The 20,235-nt window shown below is 42.0% G+C and overlaps 1 protein-coding gene across 9 annotated transcripts in view; it reads left to right on the top strand.

Annotated features, from left to right (window-relative positions):
* FMN1 (formin 1) overlaps positions 1-20,235 on the top strand; it is a 383,790-nt gene that overhangs the window by 106,425 nt on the left and 257,130 nt on the right. For 5 of the 9 annotated variants that reach the window (XM_070584360.1, XM_070584336.1, XM_070584368.1 and 2 more), the window contains one exon: positions 16,127-16,244. The exons of 3 other annotated variants lie outside the window; for them this stretch is intronic. In XM_070584360.1, the coding sequence (XP_070440461.1) occupies positions 16,127-16,244 (118 nt within the window). Of the gene's footprint in view, positions 1-12,291; positions 14,727-16,126; positions 16,245-20,235 lie in introns of those variants that run through there. One more of the 9 variants, XM_070584398.1, reaches the window with a different exon arrangement.

The following is a 20,235-nucleotide window of genomic DNA, read 5'->3' as shown; positions in this document are numbered from 1 at the left end:
GGTATAATTGACATAGAACATTGTATACGTTTAGGGTATACAACATAATGATTTGATGTGTGTGTATATTACGAAATGACCATCACAATAAGTTTAGTTAACATCCATCATCTCACGTAGTTACCATGTTTTTTTCTTGTGATAAGAACTTTTAACATCTACTCTCTTAGCAGCTTTCAAATATGCAATACAGTATCGTTAACTGTAGTCACCATGCTATACATTACATCCCCAAAAGTTATTAATCTTATAACTGGAAATCTGTACCTTTTTACCACCTTCACACATTGCCCCTCTCCCACTGCCTCTGGCAACCGTCTATATGTTCTCTGTTTCTATGAGTTCAGTTTTTTTTTTGTTCCGCATGTAAGTGAGAACATACAATATTTGTCTTTGTCTGACTTATTTCACTTAGCATAATGCCCTCAAGTTCCATCCATGTTGTCACATGTTGCATTCATCTTTTAGTTACTGAATTGTGAGAAGGTCCAGCGATTCCTTAGGGGAATGGCAGGAGCGGGGGCTGGTGTAGGGTAGACACTAGGGAGGCTCAGGGCATCACCTGTTTACCAACTGGAATGTATTTCAGTGTTTAAGCAACCAGTGCTGCTGTCTTGGTGCCAATTGGCTGACTGTCAGCCAGATTGCTCTGTAGAGAAGTTCTGTTTGGGTGATTATCCTGCAGTCCTGCTCAAGGAAATTCTGTGGCCCATTCTGGGCCATCTACAAAACTCTTGAAAGACCACACCCAGTGCTCAGTCACTTCCGCTTTTAGGTTGTGAGGTTGCTAAATATTGCATAGAACATGCTTATAGTGAAAAATTATTTGTTGTTTGTCTGAAATTCAAATTCAAATCTGGTTGTTCTGTATTTTATTTACCAAATCTGGCAACCCTAGCTATCACTTTTGTGGCAACAGCTAAATGCATCAAATGTGTGAATTGCCCTAAGATAGCATCTACATATGATAAACCCACAGTCACCCCAGAGTGCCCATTTAGAGCATGAACTTTTCAAAGTTAGCCTTAAGGGCAGCTTCTTATATTCCAACAAACTAGGAGCTACCATTAGCCATGCTCCTCAGTTTCCAGTGCACTTGGAACCAGATGTGTGAAAGGCAATTGAACATGGACAGACTAGAAAGTAAATAGGGCCTAACTTCTTATAACAAGTGCAGTTTCTTGAAGATTCCATTTGAGAGGAAACACCATGGAGGTAAACACTATGGAGGATGGTTTATAAAATGTCTCTAAACAAGGGACATGGGTAGGGTAGAAAAGACACTAAAAGAAGTGTGACCTGAGATTGAAAAGAAGATATGAAAAGCAGAAAAGGCAGGCAGTCATTAGTCTTATATATTGGTTGTACAAATTCTGGCAGTAGGATTTTGCATGCCAAACTTTTAAACTCTTTAAATTCTTCTTTGACAATTCTGTTTTCCAAAGATCATTTCAATCACCTTCTCACCTGTGGGGCCCTGCATTCTCCTTATGGAATTTGCTTAATTGGCCAGGGAGGACACAGCATCGGGTTCCAAGTAGTTGCATCTTGTGAACAGAAGGATATAATTACCAAGTCCACACCCAACCTTAGGTGTCTAAACTAGTAACAAAAACTTGCATGCAATGATCACTTCCTAAATTCCAGACACCATCCTTTGAGGTATTATTATACCTATTGTACAAATAAGGAGGGAGGTTCAGTAAAATCAGGTGCAAGGATTTGAACCCAGGTCTGTCTGAGTCCAGACCCAAGAGCTTAAATGTTAAGCCCCTCTACCTCTCCACTGCTTTGGATGCTTTTTTTGCTTGTTTGTTTTCTTTTTAATTTAACAAAAAAAAATCATTTAATGGAATGAATTGGCTCCCCTAATCAATGAGAAGGATTGAGAACCAGGCTCAGAATTATTTAGATAGCTAGAAACACAACCAAAATCACAATGCAGAACTCAATCCAAGTGAAGATTCTGCATCTGCTAACATGGGACAATAGATGCTTCAGTGTGCCTTTTAAAGACCCTGGGTTTTTTAAATGAATGAGGAAACACTGATGGGAACATATGTAGATTTCAGTCCTTCCACCTTCCTTCACCCCTCAATGGCAAACTCCACAGCATGAATTAGATCCAACAGCAAAGAATGCAGAGTGCTCTCTGACATGGTGACTTTGTAGTAGATTGAAAGGGCCACATCCTTGTCTTGTTTTCATGGAAGCCAGGGAGAGCGTACCACTTAAAGCTGAAGGCCACAGATTAACTTACCCAAATCATTAGCATCTTCATAACAATGGGGCTTATATTTCGAGTGAAGTGAATTCAGAAATATCAAAGTAGCTTGTCTTCTGAAGGAGTGTGTTTATTTGTATGTGTGAGTACGTATGTGTGGTGTATGTATGCGTCAAAGAGAGAGTGAGAAAGACAGTGAAAAAGAGAGAGAGCTAGAGATCATGTGTCTGTTGGCTGTATGATAAATGATCAAGAAACCATCCAGGTAAAAAGAACAGTTGGAATTGATGAATTATTGATTGAACTGGAAAATCCTCTTTTTTCCCCTTACAAATTCTTCATCAATTTGTCATGATAAAGCATTTGAAAAAAAGTAATCTGATTTTCTTCCTAAACACCATGAAATGTAAACAGTTATCTTTCTAAAATTAGTTCTAATTTTGAAATCGGTGTGGAAGGTTGTTATCACATTTAAATAGAAATCCTAATTTATACCAATCATAAAGGTCAGTTCTTGTGCCATTTCATGCACCTCCCTTGGCATCCACCTGTCCTCTCTATTTACTGCAAGATAATAACAAATCTATTAACATCTCAGATTTCTTTATAAAACAAAAAGGATAATAAGCTTAGCTTAACCGTTGAATCACGGTAATGGTTAATGGAATTGTGAAATTCGCTTTTCTTTGATCTTGGTAACACTTAATTGTCCAAATTTCCTCTTTGTCTCTTCTAACAGGAGATATAATTGCTGTTCATGTAAAATTTGGACTCTTAAGAATATACCCAGAGAAAACTTCATGTTGCTCTTTCAGAGCCTGAGAGTTTACAGAATAGAACTGAGTTTTACGGTGAGAAATTTGTCTAGGAATTTTGTTTAAATGAATTGAAATATTGCAGCTGAAATATCTTGATTTCTCTAAAATTCAAATGATTGCTTTTTTGCCACCTGTGAACGAGTTCCATTTTTTTCAGCCTCCTTTTTCTGTCCAAAAAACAAGAGTTCTGTGTGCGTTCACTGGACTCAGCGCTATGAACTTCGCTCGTCTCTTTAAACTCTGGTCTCTTTCTACGTGTATCATTCATGTTCCATGTGTGTAGTTCAGAAGAACATTTTCTCTCTTCTCTCTCCAGGACAAAGATGGGAATTTGTGGCTAAAATTACAACCCCACATGACTCATTTAGAATTTCAAATGCAGTCACTTTTGCCCACAGAATGTTCGAGAGCACTCCTATGTTAACATGAGGTTCCAGTTTTTATGGTCCAGCTATTTTTCTCTTACCTTTGCATTTTTACAGGCTTCAATTAAGGCATCTTGATTTACTATCATCATTTCTAAATAGCATTAAGAACTCAGCTGCTACATAAATGTCCTGTGTATGAACATGGTAAACTTCCCTCTGCAGCTATAGAAAGTGACCTCGATTCTAGGAACTATTATGACATGTCTTCAGAATACTTCATGATACTTTTTAAAGCATTGAGAATGACAGCAGTGCTGTATATACTTGTTTCATTTAAATCCCAAATTAAAATGATGTACAAAATGGAGGTGATAACGAATATATTTCAAAATTATGGAAATATGATTCCTCTCTCCTGCTCATTGATTCCTGAAACTATACCCACTCCATCATAACGATGACCACTGTTTATTGTCTGTGGGGAGTCAAGCAAGCACTGGGTTAGGAATTAGCACATTTAATTCTTAAAACAATCCTATGTGTTAAATATTTTTCCCATTTTACACACATAGACACTGGTTCATAGAAGTTAAGGAACTTGCCTAAGTGACGTAGCTGGTATGCAATTCATAAGTAATATCTCTTATTGAACCCAAGTACACTCCACTTCAAAGCCACAGCTCTTATCTCCTTCTCTACTTTTCCCTGCCTTCTTCAACTGTGTTCAAGAATAGAATTGTAGCCCTGGCAATGCGTAGCTTATTTTCTTCATTGTAATTTTTTTCTTTTTTTTGAGGAAGATTAGCTCTGAGCTAACATCTGCCGACAATCCTCCTCTTTTTGCTGAGGAAGACTGGCCCTGAGCTAACATCCATGCCCATCTTCCTCTACTTCATATGTGGGACGCCTGCCACAGCATGGCTTGACAAGTGGTGCATGGGATCTGTACCCAGGATCCCAATCAGCAAACCCTGGGCCGCCAAAGTGGAATGTGTGAACTTAACCACCGTGCCACCAGTCCGGCCCCTCTTCTTTGTAATTTTAACGCATTTACATTTGCTTCCATATTTTTCTCTTAAAATTACTACATCATGCAAATATTAACTTCGAGGATTCATTACTGATCAAATCAGGGTTCATAATCTTTGTGTCCTTTCTGTTCTCTGCAAATTCCTTCTAACTTCAGGAGTCATTTCATTCTGGCAACCAGGTGATCGATTTTGCCTCCATTCAGATGTTTCAATGTGAAAGAGAACTCTTACAAAATACTATAGTTCTTGACGTACTGTAATGAAAAGAATGAACATTTAGAATCAGATTGGTCCAGTTCAAATACTGGCTATGCTACTCATTGTGTAATCTGAGAACTGACCTAATTTCTTTGAACATTTGAGCATTCTGTGAATGCTGTATTAACATCTACAGCAGTGTCCAAACAGTAGTTGCTGGCCATCTGTGGCTATTAATTAAAATTAAAAATTTAGTTCCTTAGTCACACTAGCCACATTTTAAGTGCTCAGAGGCCACCTGTGGCTAGTCTCTACTGTATTGGATGACATAGATACAGCACATTTCCGTCATTGCAGAAACAGGCACTGGATAGCACTAATCTATAAAATGGGGTCAGTGATACCTTTCTCAGAGTTATGGGAAGGACTTAAGGCACGAGAAAACTTGCATAAGGAACCTAGCATGGTGCCTACTTGGGACAACAATGACACCCTAAAAGAATGTTAGTTCTCTCCCTCCTCTCCCCTAATGCATGCTCTTCTCATTCGCCTTCATTTCATTTTAAGTAAATCCCCATCCTCCCTAATTTTTCTATTGCCTCCTTTAAATATAAAATTATTTTTAAATGATACTTGGATCTTTGGTGTTTGAACTAATATTCTCAAGATAACTTTTTTTGTTGTTGAGGAAGATTAGCCCTGAGCTAACATCTGCCGCCAATCCTCCTCTTTTTGCTGAGGAAGACTGGCCCTGAGCTAACATCTATGCCCATCTTCCTCTGCTTTATATGTGGGATGCCTACCACAGCATGGCTTGCCAAGCAGTGCCATGTCCGCACCCAGGATCCAAACCAGCGAACCCCAGGCCGCCGAAGTGGAACGTGCACACTTAACTGCTGCACCACTGGGCTGGCCCCTCAAGATAACTTTTACTGAAAAAAAATTAAGGACAAGAAAAAGATGCCCAGTTATAGCATAGTCAATGACTGTCTGGTTTTACTACTTGGGAAGAAGGAGAGTTTATGCAGCCATGGGTATATATGGTTTGTTAGATTCCAGATCTTCATCTCAAACTTTTATCACAAGCAACTTTAATCACAGTGAAATGCTTTCTCTATGGACTCCGTACCTTCTGTAGTGATTATCTGTGAGGGACATCAATATTATTTATTTTGGAACAGCTCCAAACCCTTCAGAAGCATGTCCCAGGAAGGTCTGTACCTTAAAGAATGCTCCATTTTTTCCTCCCCTCTGGTGTCACAACTCAAGTCATAGCCTCTCATTTTCCCTCTCACATTATTAATTTTATTAATATTTTTGTTGAGGAAGATTGGCACTGAGCTAACATCTCTTGCCAGTCTTCCTCTTTTTGCTTGAGGAAGATTGTCCTTGAGTGAACATCTGTGCCAACCTTCCTCTATTTTGTATGTGGGATGCCACCACAGTATGGCTTGATGAACAGTGTGTAGGTCCACAACTGGGATCCGAACCAGTGAAACCCGGCCACCAAAGTGGACCGTGTGAACTTAACCTCTGTGCCACCTGGCTAGTCCCCACTTACGTTATTTTATTTTATCATCAACATTGAATCCATTTCCAAGGAACCTTTGATACTGCTTGGTGGAATCAATCTTGGAAACATTTGACTGTAAGATCCCAACCAGTGATTTAGTAACTATTTCAAGCTTGATTTTCATATTTGTAAGAATAAGGAAATTTTAAATGAAGTAACACCTTTGAAGTCTAATGAGTTGGCTTAAATAAACAAACAAACAAAAAAGAAAATGGTCAGTGCTTTGCTGTTGGAGACCTGGGCACATTCCCAGGCCAGTCATCGTCTGGGAACACTTTCCCCCACAGGGAGAGGAATCACACTGTTGGGGGACCACACTCGCATAGCAGCAGCAGCGGGTGTCAATAAACTCTTAGGAAAACAATGGAAGGAAACTCCCAATTCTTGGATTTCTCTTGCCTCTGAAATGATTGAGTTGGTTTAAAAATCATCTTGGAGCACAGGAAAAGTAATCAAGAACAGGGTGAACTCTGTCACCCTCTACAGGGGCCACCTGTGAAAACTTTAATTACTCTCTTCAGGTGACACAAGTGGAAGAAACCCATCCAGAGAGCACTGGTCCTGAAACACACAAAGATATCCCTTGAAAGAATTTTCTTTAGAGCTCAATTCTCTCGTGGCACAGATGTGGCACTGGGGCCCTTAGGAGTCCTTCCTATAACAACAGTCCTGTTCTGACCAAATGGCGCCTCTGCCCAAGTGCATATGTAGGAGGAAATTGGGAGAGGCAACCTCCTGCTTGAGCTGTCAGTTTATCAGTAAATATTTATTTCATATTGACATGGTTAAAAAAAAGTTCTGTTAGATGCTGGTTAGCACCCCTAAGAAAGTTGTTCCTTTCCTGTGAAAACATCATACCCATGTAGTACTTACTATGTGCCAGACATTGACGAGAGTGTCAAACACATATTAGTTTATTAATGCTCCTAATAACCCATGAAATAGGTACTATTCTTATTCCCAGTTTGCAGGTGAGGAAGTTGAGACACAGGTTGTTTATATAACTTGCCTAAGGTCAAGCTTCTTGAAGGAGCAGAGTAGGATGTGAGCCCAGGGCCCAGGGCCAGGTTCTTAACTCTGCACACTGCCCTCATTCCTTGATCATTGAAAGATCACATACCTACCGCTCTCTTCTAGCTTCTCATGTATGCCCCAGTCTCTCCTCTTCCCTTTCAGAGTCTTCTAGTTTGTTATTGACATCCAACCCATTTCCATGGAAGCTTTGATACTGCCCCATGGAGACATTTCCATGGAAGCTTTGATGCTGCCCAGTGGAGACAGTTCCATGGAAGCTTTGATGCTGCCCAGTGGAGACAGTTCCATGGAAGCTTTGATGCTGCCCAGTCTTAGAGACATTTTACACTAAGACCGCTCAATGGAAGAAGGCCTTAATCACTGAGACCTGTCCTTGCAATAGGCAGCTGCAGCCCGTTTTCATTTTAGCTGAGTAGTAAAAACAAGTTTCTGGCTTCTGATAGGCTGATCCAGAAGGGCTGTTATAAGTGTTGTATTAGTTTGCAGTGGGAAGCCACACCAGGAAGGCAGGGAAGGTGCTGCAAAGCTGAAACAGAAGGAGAAGGTGAAGAGGGTCTCTAGTTTTGTCTTTCATTTGGCCTCACGACTCCATTTCGAAGATGTGGAAAATAAGCATAAGGAGGATGCTGCTCAGGAAGAAGGTGAGATCACAGGACAAGGCAGTGGGGGATGTGACACGGGGTGACCAGGAGTTAGAGCACATTGCTTCCCATTTTGCCACTCCCCTTGAGCCGTGTGGACTGGTACCAGCTCTTCAGCTTCTCCTGACTTCGGCTGTCTTCATCTTTGAAATAAGAAGGTTTGACCTAGTTGATTTCTAATATTTCTGAAGTCCCATTTAGCCTCCCAACAATTTGATTCTATCCAACTTCTTCTATAATCTTATGCTCCTTTCATAAGACACCTCATTCATTTACCAAATGTCTTTTGGCGTCCTTGTGACGTCATAATTTCCTCAGCTCTCACCTTTTGTACCAGACTTCATTTGGTACATTAAAACATACTTCTTGAACCCAAAAAACACATCTCCACCCATTACCCCACACATACCTTTATTCATAGTTTACTTACAGTCAGGCACTACATAATGATGTTTCAGTCAACAACAGATTGCATATACGACAGTGGTCCCCTAAGATTAGTACCGTATAGCCTAGGTGTGTAGTAGGCTATACCATCTAGGTTTGTGTAAGTACACTCGAGGATGTTAGCACAATGATGAAATTGCCTAACAATGCATTTCTCAGGACCTATCCCTGTCATTAAGCGACACATTACTTACTTTTCCAAGGCCATTGCTCTAAAGTTTTCTTCCACAGAAATAGTTTCTACACTCTTACTAATTTTAACTCCGCTTTCTACTTGTTGTCTCAAGCAATGGTCACATGAACCTAGTTGAACCACTTTAGGAAACTAGAAACAGTCATTAAAATCAGGCCCACAACTTGAAATAAATTAGGTAACGAGAAACATGAGAATTAAGTAGCCTAACACCATGAAACGTAATCTTCATTTGCTTTACTTTTTCCTTGCCTTTCTGGGTTTTTCGAGAATGTGAGAGGGAATTATCTAAGCTGAATGATAAGAGGAAGGGCTGCAAAGAGTAAGGGCGTGTGGGATTGGGAAGTTTTTCTTTTAGGCAGTGTGTAATTTCTGCGAATTGAATTTTTAAAAACTCAGTTCTTCAGACTGATTATTCCCATGAGAGTCGAGAAGCTAGGTTATCTTGCTCTCAGGAAGTGATGTGTCTTTTTTGTTGCAACTACTCTTTTAGCCTCACCTCACCAGGTGGGCTGTTGGGCTGATGCTCTTATTGCCATGAGGCACAATCGGCTCCAGCTTCAATCTGAAAGGATGGAGAGATGGGAGAAACATGGAAAATTCACTGGTAGTAAACTCTCCATACAGATACTATGTTCAGTTTTCAAGTTGTTGGGTACTGACTGTTTTTAACATGATTACAAAGGACATCACATGAGTTTAATGCTACCTAATTAATTATGTCTGTTTTAACTTAGTTGTCTAAGGTAGATCATTTTTAATCAGGCCTTTTGCACAGGTGTAGCTATTAGAGAGCTTAAGCATTTTGAGGTTAGAACAAAAGAATTAGGTGAGGCTGTAAAGGAGAAAGTCTTGGCTGTCACTGGTCTTTTGTAGTAGGTACTTAATAACTATTCATCACAGAATAAGACTCTGAGATAAATAATGTGTAAGGGAAGTGATTATTTTTTCCCCCTGAAAATGTTAAAACATTAAATAGACCCATTTTTCAAGACCAACCAATTAAGATCAAATTTGTAAGGGCCTGCCCTGTTGCCGAGTGGTTAAGTTCGTGTGCTCTGCTTCGGCAGCCCAGGATTTTGCTGGTTTTGATCCTGGGCACAGACCTAGCATGGCTCATCAAGCCATGCTGAGGCAGTGTCCCACAGAGCAGAACTAGAAGGACCTACAACTAGAATATACAACTATGCACTGGGGGGCTGGGGGAGGGGGAGGGACTGGGAACAGATGTTAACTCAGGAGCCAATTTTTTTTTAAAAAAGTAAAGTTTGTAGGCTGCTCATTGCAACATTACAGTCTGAGACATTTTTCAGGTTCCTAAATGACCAGAAGTAGTAACATTTTTCATGGTTATGAGAACCAGAAGCCTGAAAAAGAGTCAATATTCAAAGATCGATTTGAATTTCCATGCCACTCTTTCTCACTCATCTTCATGTTTAGATGGTCACTGCTTGCTTTCATTCAAAATTGTTTGAGGTCCAGCTGTTGCTATTCAGACTGCGTCTGGGGGATAAAGGACTTAGTTACAGTCTATGAACAGAGTCACCTCTTTCTTAGCTGGTTTCCCCCGTTAAACTATATGTTTCTGAAGGTTGGAGGGCTGGTGTTTCTTCATCTTCATATCCTCGGGGCCTCGTACATAGTTGGTGTTTAATAATGATTGTTGGATGAATATGTCTTTGTAATGGAGTTACACTTTATAAATGAAGGAGAATCGTATGGGTGAGCTGGAAAGCCTCTTGATGTGTTTGAGTTCAGAGACTCTATGTCCTGATTGCGACCAGTAGACAATCCAGCTAGGAATTTTTGCTTGATTTTTCTAAGCAGCCCCTCTCAATTTTCCCCTAAATTACAATAAGGGAAAAGAATAGTCCTTCTCATAATAAGTTTTTCGTGAAGTCAGTCTTCTGTGTCATCTCAGAGTGTAAAGTATATTACATGTCCTGGGGAGAGGCCACCAGCTGGGCTGACACGCCTGTGCACTTCAAGACGCAGGCGTGGGTGGAGTCTTGTTATGGCAGGAAGCTGAGCTCAGGGTTTTAGAAAAGTGGTTGTGGCTTCTGGAACCTGATGGCTTGGATTCAAGTTCCACCACTCACTGACACTGTGAATGTGGGCAGGCCACTTCATCTTTCTGTGCCTCAGTTTCCAAATAGAAAAAAGAGAATACCAACCTCATTGTTATGTGTATTAATCAGTTAATATATGTGGAGCACCCAGAATAGTCCTTGGTATGTAGTAAACACCTAATAAATGTTGGATACTATTACTATTCCCCGCTTTTTAGCTGTGTAACTTGGGTCAATTATGTCATCTTGGCCATGGTTGCTTCACTTTTAAAATGAACTGAATAATACCTTACCTACCTCGAGTCAAGGGGCTGGGAGCACATGATCTCCTGGGACCCAAGACTTGCCCCACTTTCCATGAAATTGTTTGGCGTCCATGTGTGCTGGGAGGATGCTGAAACTTTACAATTGGGCTCCATGCTGTAGTGTCGAAGAGCAACAGTCCCTTCCAGCTTATGTCCCATTTTGCTCAAATCTGCTGAGGGTGCTTGGATACATATTCTGGAAGTCAATAATTAGTTATGTCTGAGAAAATGGAGCCTTCTCAGTTAAAAAAAAAAAAAAAGAAAAAAACATCAAATATGTGCCACGTGTCCTCCCCCGACCTGTATGTTAGATGGTTCTCATAGTTCTGAAGACTGATTTTTATCATCTGGTGTATGATCTAGTGTGATGATTCCTCTTTTCTCAGTCTTCAAGAAACAGAAGTCTGATTTTATCAATGGGCATTTCCTCTAGACAGGAAGCTTGTTCTAAGGCTTTCATGGCACCAATGCATCTTTCTGTGTGTCGTGTGGCCTTTTGATTAGATGTGCCCTAGTTAATAATCCCAAAATATACTGGGATCAGGAGTAAACAGGAAGGTGTCCATTTAGACACAAGGTGAAATCAAGGATTAGGAGATACTGTCTTAACTTGCCCGTAGGGTTCGATGGGATATAATAATCTGTACCTTTTTTGTGTGAGGGTTCCTTTGAACACATTGCTAGAAATGCACTGCGTTCAGAATTTCTCAGTATTAATGGTTATTGGGGAACATTCAAGTTATCAGTGTGGGACCCACAGCCATTCCCCGCTTCACATAAAGAAAGACTGTCACGTTGCTTGTGGCTACAGCTTCTATTTTGCAGAATAAATTGCTATTTGCAGTTGGGCTCGATCGTCTTGCAGCATTGCTCAAAGAGCCAGTGATTACTATTAAGTCATGATTACTATTAAGCCAGTTTGACTCTCCTGATCCAGCACGGTGCCTCGTCCATTGCAGGTGCTTACTAAATGCCTGCTGACTGGATGGGATTTCAAAAACACTGAGATCTTCAGTTGCAACGGGAAGCTCTCCCAAGAGGCAGCTATGCAACTAGGAAACAGAGCTGCAGTTTTTCCACAACCTACCTTGCCAGGTGTCCAGCAGATAATCAGTGTTGGAAACCACAATCAGCTGATGTTCAGTGGTGGTTTTGTCTGTCCTATCTTTGTTTTAGGCAAATTGGGTCTGTGATAGAGACCTGACTGGTAGAGACCCTTCAGACGTTTTGTCCTTTAGGGGAATGTGGCTCCTGGGGGACCTCTGACGAACTGCTTTGCCTAACGAGGCAGGTTGTGTGTTACTTTGTCCCATGCCAGGCTTCATTTAGTTTGTTGGATCACTGAAGCAGAGAGGCGTGCCCTTCGGCCACCAGGATTCCTAAGAAGCCAGGAAGTCAGAGCTGCTGAGCAGAAGCCTGAGGTTGGCACAGAGAGCGTGGAGGGTAATCATTCCTGCCAGGCTGGGGCTGTTTACTCTGCCACCCTAAGGCTGGTGGACACTGGGCGTGGTGGGCGTGCTTGCCTGAGTACCTGTTTGTAGAACACTGAGACAGCAGGGCCGAGCTAAAACAGCCGTAATCTGAAACCAGTCGTGTTGGTTTTCCTTCTCTGGCCCCGGCAGCTGAAATCTGCATTCCAGATGAAACCTGCTGGGAAGCGGAAGAAAGCACTTAAAAAAAAAAAAAAAAAAGAAAGCTTCAAGGGCAGTAAATTAACTGCTTTTGAGAGTTCCTGGCATTTTGAGATGATCTATTTTCTTTACTTTTATTTCTTTGCTTCGGGCTTTGTAAGTGGCTCTGGATCTGTCTGCGCTGCTAGTTTTTTTGGCCTGGATGCCACAGGCTTCTGACCATAATTTAGAGGGCAAAGGAGGGTGCGTAAGAAGTATTTCAGTCATTTTCTCCTCATTCCCTTAAGAATTTCTTGGGCTGCTCCAGGGGGTGGTTGACGACTGTCAGGATCAGCTTGCCTGCTCAGCACTTTCAAGAGCCTCGCGTGCTCACCAATGAGGAAGTTGAAAGCAACCACGAGAAGGGCAGGCACTGGGGCGGAGCTCGTGGTGAAGTCCAGGGCTGGGATGACGGGAGCAGGCTGACTTTCCCTACGACAAAAAGCTTTTTGTCCCCGGGAATAAATACGGAAGTCCCAGAGGAGCAGCCTCCCCAGCCTGTGTGTAGTAAGGTGTGCAGCCTCGGCTGCTTCTAGGCATAAAGCTCCACGGACTTTTTACAGTTGCCCTGGGCACACCATCATCGCGCAAACCGGAAGGAGGGCGCAGTGAGCGACCTGAAAGAAACCAAGTGTGCTCGCTCTTCGGCTGTGGAGTCTGGCTGCCGGGTCCTGTTGCTCTCTGTCCTGTAAGTTAAGAGCTGATGGAGCGGATAAGCTGAGAAAGCTGGGGAAGGTAACAAGTCGGAACTCCCACTGAGGGCACTGCTGAGACATGGAGGACCTTAGTAACTCTCTGAATGGCAATGATGTCTCAGGACCAGAAAAACCCGAAGCCGGACTGGAAATGGCTCAGTCGATCCTGAGCAAGTTCTCTATGAAAACTCTGTTTGGGTTTACAAGTAAATTGGAATCTGTGAAGCCTGAAGAGGAAGATGCAGTGCTGAAAGCATTCCACAGTTTAGTCGTGGATCCCATACCTCGGCTTGATGATCCCAGCAATGGCTCAGATCAACAGGAGGCAGAGGCTCAGGTTCCACCTGACCTTGGAAATGATGGGAAGACTGCAAGGGTAGAGATGGAGATGGAGTCAGAGGGAAGTCAGGCAATGGCAGAGGCAGGGATTTCTCTCCCTGGTGAAGAACTTCCACTCACTGCTTTGAGTGTGAGCAGAGACGAGGTCATTTTGGTTCGTGGTACCCTTGTGAACACCACCAGTGATTCCGACTCTGATGATGGTGGCCAGGAGCCAGAAGAGAGAAGCAACACCAATGGCCCAAAGTCCCCCAGTGTTGTTTTATCTGAGCCATCGCAGGAGCCCAAAGAAAAGCCAGGAGATTTTAGGGAAAATACTACCACTGGGGAAAGGGATGGTGCAGAGCCCTGTGCAGAAAGTCCTCAAAGGACTCCATCTGAGATAAGTAGCACACAGGAGTCTGGCGATGATGGCCTTCAGACAGAGCACAGCCCCAGCCAAGGACAAGCTGGAGAAGAAGCTTCCCAAGTCCTACCTGCGGTAATAGACCAGAACTTGAGCGTCGGCGTCACTGAGAATACCTCTTCTAAAAAAGAAGTCCCTGGAGAGAAGTCATTCCAGCTGCCAGCCTTTTTTAGTGGACTTCGTGTGCTGAAGAAGGGGGCTACATCCGAGGGAGGGGAGACCATCACTGAAATTAAACCAAAGGATGGGGACTTGGCTTTGCTCAAATTGACCCAGCCTGTTCAGAAGTCTCTAGCGCAGGCAGGGCCTCAGACAGTGAAGGCTGGGCAGAAATCAACTGATCCGAAGGCCCCTCCCACTCTCCTGGAGCAGCTTTCTCAGCTGCTCAACATTGACATGCCCAAAGCTGAACTGAAGGCAGGAGACCCTGAACAGCCCAGAGGAGAAGAGATGGGCCACAGCGTTGCCCAGGAGAGCCAGAGCGGCCCCGGAGAAGCCCAAACCCAGAGTGGAGAGGTCAAGCCAAAGTCACCAGAGACTGCCCTGGAGGCCTTTAAAGCCTTATTTATTCGTCCCCCCAAAAAGGGGACCACAGCTGACACCTCTGAGCTGGAAGCTCTCAAGCGCAAGATGAGGCATGAGAAGGAGTCGCTGAGAGCTGTGTTTGAACGGTCTAAGTCAAGGCCAGCGGATGGCCCCTCTGATTCCAAAAGCGTATGTAGAATTGGATTTTGTGTTTTGGCATAAAATGTGATGCTGCTGTATTTCTTTTCAGGTTTCCTGTCAAAGTGAATCCCAGTTACCTATTATTAGTGACCCTCTTCTAGGTCAACGATGATTATAATCAAATTGTCCTTGTAAGGAGTATGGAGTTGGACAAAAGCATTTTCTTCCTTCCTTGCATTTTTCTGGAGTGTTCTAAGAGGGATATATGTGAGGGTAAGAAAGGAAAACTGTCACTCTGAGTTTAAACACTAAGAATAAATGTCCTTATAAAAACTAGGCAGCATGAGGAAGCGATGCAATATGGAAATACAGCCCAGATTTCCTTACCACTTAATTATACCTCTGTGAAGACTATATATTTTTTCTTTGAAGGTTTGCCATTTGGCAAAATACATGTTTGCAATGTAGTGAAAATGTTCTGTGTCAGTTACAAGGCGTCCTGATTGAGCACTGGATTTAGAATGAGATCTGGGTTTTAATTCTAACTCTGCCGTTTACTAGCTGGGTGGCCTTGGTCATCTCTGAGCCTCAATTTGCTCCAGCAAAATGAAGAAAATAACCCTTGTCTTACAAGGTTGCTGTGAGGATGAAATGAAGTTAGCGCATGGTAACCATCTAATTAATGAAAGCTCTTACTGTTATTAAAAGAACTAATTCAGGTAATTTATAAAGACAAGTGAGGACCTATTCAGTAGATCTTTAAGGTTCATAAGAACAATGAATAGAATTTCTTGCTTAATATCAACCCTTTTACGTAGTTGATCAGTTAAAACGTTGAAAATATAGAAGTCTTTGGAAAAATTCTTAGGTGGTAGTTAAAAACACAATATAGCATTCTCCTAATTGTAAAAAAACAACTCCTTTAAAACTTGAATGTGAAGGTCATCTCATTCATTCTTTTTTTTATATAGGAAAGAAAAAAATTGAAATTAACAGTATGGATCAGCTCAGAGAGGTGTAGCTTGGCCTACAGCTAATGCTCATGGAAAATGCAAAACTGGTCTTTATGTCATAAATAGCTCTAGAGTTGTTTGGGATGCACTTGTAAACATTCCTATAAATGTACCTGATTGTAGTACATTTGTATCTGAATCTTCAGCTCAAAGTTTATTTACGATTTTGAAAAAATTGTTATATGATAAAAATCATCTATTAAGGGTTGTGCAACACTTGGCCTTGAATTTTTTTTTTTTATTTTTGCCCTCACTGATCACTTCACATTTCTGGAAAAGGATCATGCTGTAGTGATGTGTTTCAATTAAAGTAGACGAGAGCAAGATGCAACTGGCCATTAAAATTAATTTTAGAGTTAGTGTGTTTGTTTTCTGGGATTAATTGGCTCTAGCCACATTTCATTTAACTTTTTTCTTTGCCCTCTTTTTTAACAGCCTGACCACAGCCCCACTGAGCAGGATGATAGGACTCCTGGCCGACTCCAGGCTGTCTGGCCACCCCCAAAGACAAAAGACACAGAAGAAAAAGTGGGATTGAAGTACACTGAAGCAGGTAATGTGAAAAGAAGCCGGGTACCTGGGAATGAATCTCTTGCTGCAATGGCTGTTAGTTCTAGTTCAATAGACTCTCAGAGTTTGAATTTTGTTTCATTATAAAATGTAACGCTGAAGGCTTTTCTTTTTGGTTGTGCTGTTAAAGCGAACCCTGGTACATTTATCGTTAATGACTCTCTTGGAGATGAAAGGTGAATGCAATGGAATGAATGAGGGGGGCGGTGTGTAAAGTAGGAGACCCTTTGGGCAACTAATGGAGAAGGTAGATTACAGATTCCTCAGGAAGCAGGTGGTTGGCCCCCATAGAGTGCTATGTGAGCTGGCAGGGTTGCTGGAAGAGGCAGAGTATGAATCTCCAGAGCTGCAATCTGATTTGTTGTTTGTGAGTAATTCTTTTGAGCTACAAGAACCTTGTGCAGAGCGAATGTACGGATACCATATCAGTTACTCTTCTACTTTTGTTAGACAAAGCTTTTTTTAATGCATGGCCAATTCTAAAGCAATCTAACTCTCTGGAAACCTTCCCAGGAGCTTTGCTTGAAAATATTTAAATTGAATGGGGATCGAGATATTTTTACTTTTTAAGTGAAAGATTCACATGAAACTAAACAAAAATGAAGAATTGAGAGGATGGTATATCTTATTGTATATGTGTGTCTGCACGTATCTCTGAAAACGTTGTCTTCCTCATATTTGAAGATTACCTATACAGGCTTATATTTTGCTTGTTGTCTTAGGTATGTATGTATATTAAGATCAGTCTCTCTGACTATAGAGAAATACTTCTTTCAGTTCCTATTCATTAGCAGACACAAGTGGATCAAAGTTTGGGTGGTTTAGCAATATGGGTTGTCTGTAGTACTGTGAAATGACTTCAGTGATTGAGAACATAGACGAATCTCATTGGTAAATGAATCTCAAGTTCTACAACCTGGTTGCTTTTAGCTTCCATTTTCACAGTTGCAAACTTCTGACTACCCCAAGACAACTATTTCGTAGCATTTTTTTCTGCAGTGGTTGACTTATAGAATGAAAATTATCATAGCCTTATTGGAAATAGATAGCTATTTCAGTCTTCTTGCCTACATTTGATTTTCCAGAATTGGAATGCTTGTGATTGCAATATTGAACCACCTACCAAGTTATCTTTCGCATGATCTGGCAGAGTTTTAACAAATAAAAGTGCTGAAGTTTTCGCTTCAGTGAAAACCCAGAGTGTCATAAGTTCTTATTCCTAGTTTATATTGGTAATCTTCATCTTGTCCCTTCCGGTGCATTGTGGCAGTCTTCCTTGTCATATGAGCATTTGCTGAGTAGAGAAGGAAATAAATGTCATAAATTGTTTTTCAATCCACTTCAAGTAATATTTGGGAGCGTTGGTACCTCTGCAGAGATTCTTTGGTCTTCACTCTGTCCTCTTCCATTTCCAGAAACTCAGAGGAGCTCTGTAACTTACCTTTCCCAGTCTTTTTTTGGTCATGAAATGTGTCCTCAGAGCTGTCTAAGGTCGTGGATGAGATGAGGAAAGGGTGAATAAAGATAGCGCTGTTGGGTGGGTTGTGATGGCACAGTGACAGTGAGAGAGAGGGAGGGCTGGCTGTTGTCTGGAGAAGGCATCTAGGACCCAAACCAGTTCCCTTGGGTGGCAGGACTGTGGCTGACTTACCCTGCTCCCAGGTCTGGTGCTCGGCTTCTTGAGAGCCTTCTAGGTGCCTCCTTACTCAGCTGATATACTTTTGGGGGTATCAAGAATAAAATACTCCATGCCCCTGTTTATCCCATTACTCAATACCAGCATATGGTTGCCTTGTCATTTATTGCTAATTTTGAGGATGTTAAGATTTTCCATGTGATTTTCTTAAACTCTTGTTGAAAAACTGAAGTCTCATAAGTATTTGGTTTATAGTTTAACACATTTTGTGGTATTTCCATTGGTTTCCTTGCCTTTAGGGAAACATACAAAATTTGCCATTGTGAATGGAGCACAGAGAGAAATTAGATCCAAGATATTTCAAGGTGTTTGAAGTCTTATGGTTTTACATCTTTAGTGCTCTTTATTTTTCCTAGGGTGTATTATTCAGTAAATTAGTGAAATGGGAGGTGAAGACTCAAGCATTCATATTTCAAGGATGCTGTTGGAATTCTGTGCTGTCAACATCTAAACTCAGTCCTTGGCAGAGCTGAGAAAGAGACGGTGTTGCTCCTCATGAGTCCCACACTGTCCCTGAGCTACCCTCAGCCACTTTGGACTTGACACTGCTTGGATTTGCCTCTATTCAGCGTTTATCGTTTGATGATCTTTTTCTGAGGGCTTAAGAGATCACCTAATACTGTAAACTTAGTTTGTTCAAGGATAAAAAGAAAGCTGAGATAAGAGAACCTGTCTCTTTAAACTATGGGTTCTGGAGTCCTCTCAGCCATATGAAGATAGCTGACTACTGTTGCTGGAGCCTACTGCCACAGATGCTCTCTCCTGACACTCCCAAAGCCATCAGCATCATCTGTAGCTGCTGACACTGCAGCTACCTCCCTTGGCAGCTAAAGCCTTTGGCTCCCACTAGAGCCTCTGATCCATTCTGATGACATTGTGCCCTCCATCAATGGCACTTCCACTGCCAATATATGAGCTTTCAGAGCCTTGGTGATGTGCCAATTGAGAGAAACACCAGCCGCCACCAAAGCTGTCACTCAAGGGACTGCCACGGGTGCTGGAGTTGACCTCTACCACTCAGGGAAGGGCCCCAGTGTTAACTGGGCCCGAATTACTCTGCTCAAATTAGAGGGAATGGCTTTCTCCTGTCTCTTGTGCCGTGCTTTCTTACATTATTGTCAATGCAATTCTGCTTTGAGTTTGGGATGCCTCGCAGCCATTTTGAGTGAAAAGAGCATTTTTCCTCTTTTCTTTGGAATTCAGCTGGGGACAATCTGAGTGACAGGCCCTATATTCTCAGAATTGTCTTTTCTCCCCTGAGTATAGGAGCTTGCTATTGAAATAAGCTTGTGAGATGATCTTGCTTTTTTAGGAGAAATGTTTTAGTTTGCTCCTCACATCCTTAAACAGTTAATCAAGCCATGGTGAGTCTGTGCCACTTTCCTCTGCTGCTGACAGTACAGAAACATCTGGATGCAGTGAATTTGACAAGCTTGTGAAGCTCGAGGCTAAGTAAAACCCAGTCATAACAAAGTGAAAAGGTGTTCTGTGATCCAATACAAGGGAATGTAAGAGAGAAACTCTGCCTTTAAGTTTGTCTCCTGAGAAATAGAAAACCAGAGTTCTCTTCCTCTTGCAGTACACTGTCCTGTACGTGGTGAGGTTATCTAAGGGTTAGTAACTTGCCAGAGTCTTAAAACAACAACAAAACTGGATAGCGTAAGGATGTTCTAGTATCATAGAATCTTTGAATCATAGAGTTCACATAGGGTGAAACATTTTATCTCAAACTTGATTGAAATTTTTCTCAACCTCATCGGGTCACTTTTTTTCTTTAGTGAGTTATAAATGCACTTAGCCGTATTTTTCTCTTTTGATGTTTATCTATATTACTATATTAACCAGGATCCTGTTGGGAATCAGGCGACACATTCAAATTGGGTGATTTGACTGAGAGTTTATTAGAGGTGTGGGCAGGGTTTAGGAAAAGCAGTAAGAGATGGGTTAGTGCTCTGGGGCTAGTAATAGTGAGGAGTTTCTATAGCCCTAGACCTGAAGGGGCAAGGGTAGAAGAAGCTGTTGGTGAAACCCAGAACTTGAGAGGGAAGTAGAGTGCTGTGGAGAGGGCTGCCCACCAGGAGCGGTGGCCTTCAGTGGAGGGATGCAGTGACCTGATAGGGGGAGGGAGCTGGGGGAATAAGTACCTTCACCCTGTTACCCTGCTCTCTGGTCTCCCACTATCACTCCCATTGACCAAACCAAAGAAAAGTCAGAGGACGGGGAGCCACTTTATGCCATCTCTTTAGGCTGGACAATGGGGGTCCGAATAGGGCTCAGA

The sequence above is a fragment of the Equus przewalskii genome, chromosome 1 (genome assembly GCF_037783145.1).
Source record: "Equus przewalskii isolate Varuska chromosome 1, EquPr2, whole genome shotgun sequence".
Lineage (NCBI taxonomy): Eukaryota > Metazoa > Chordata > Mammalia > Perissodactyla > Equidae > Equus > Equus przewalskii.
The sequence above is the reverse complement of the archived record's forward strand: the minus strand, read 5'-3'. Positions and strand labels throughout refer to the sequence as shown.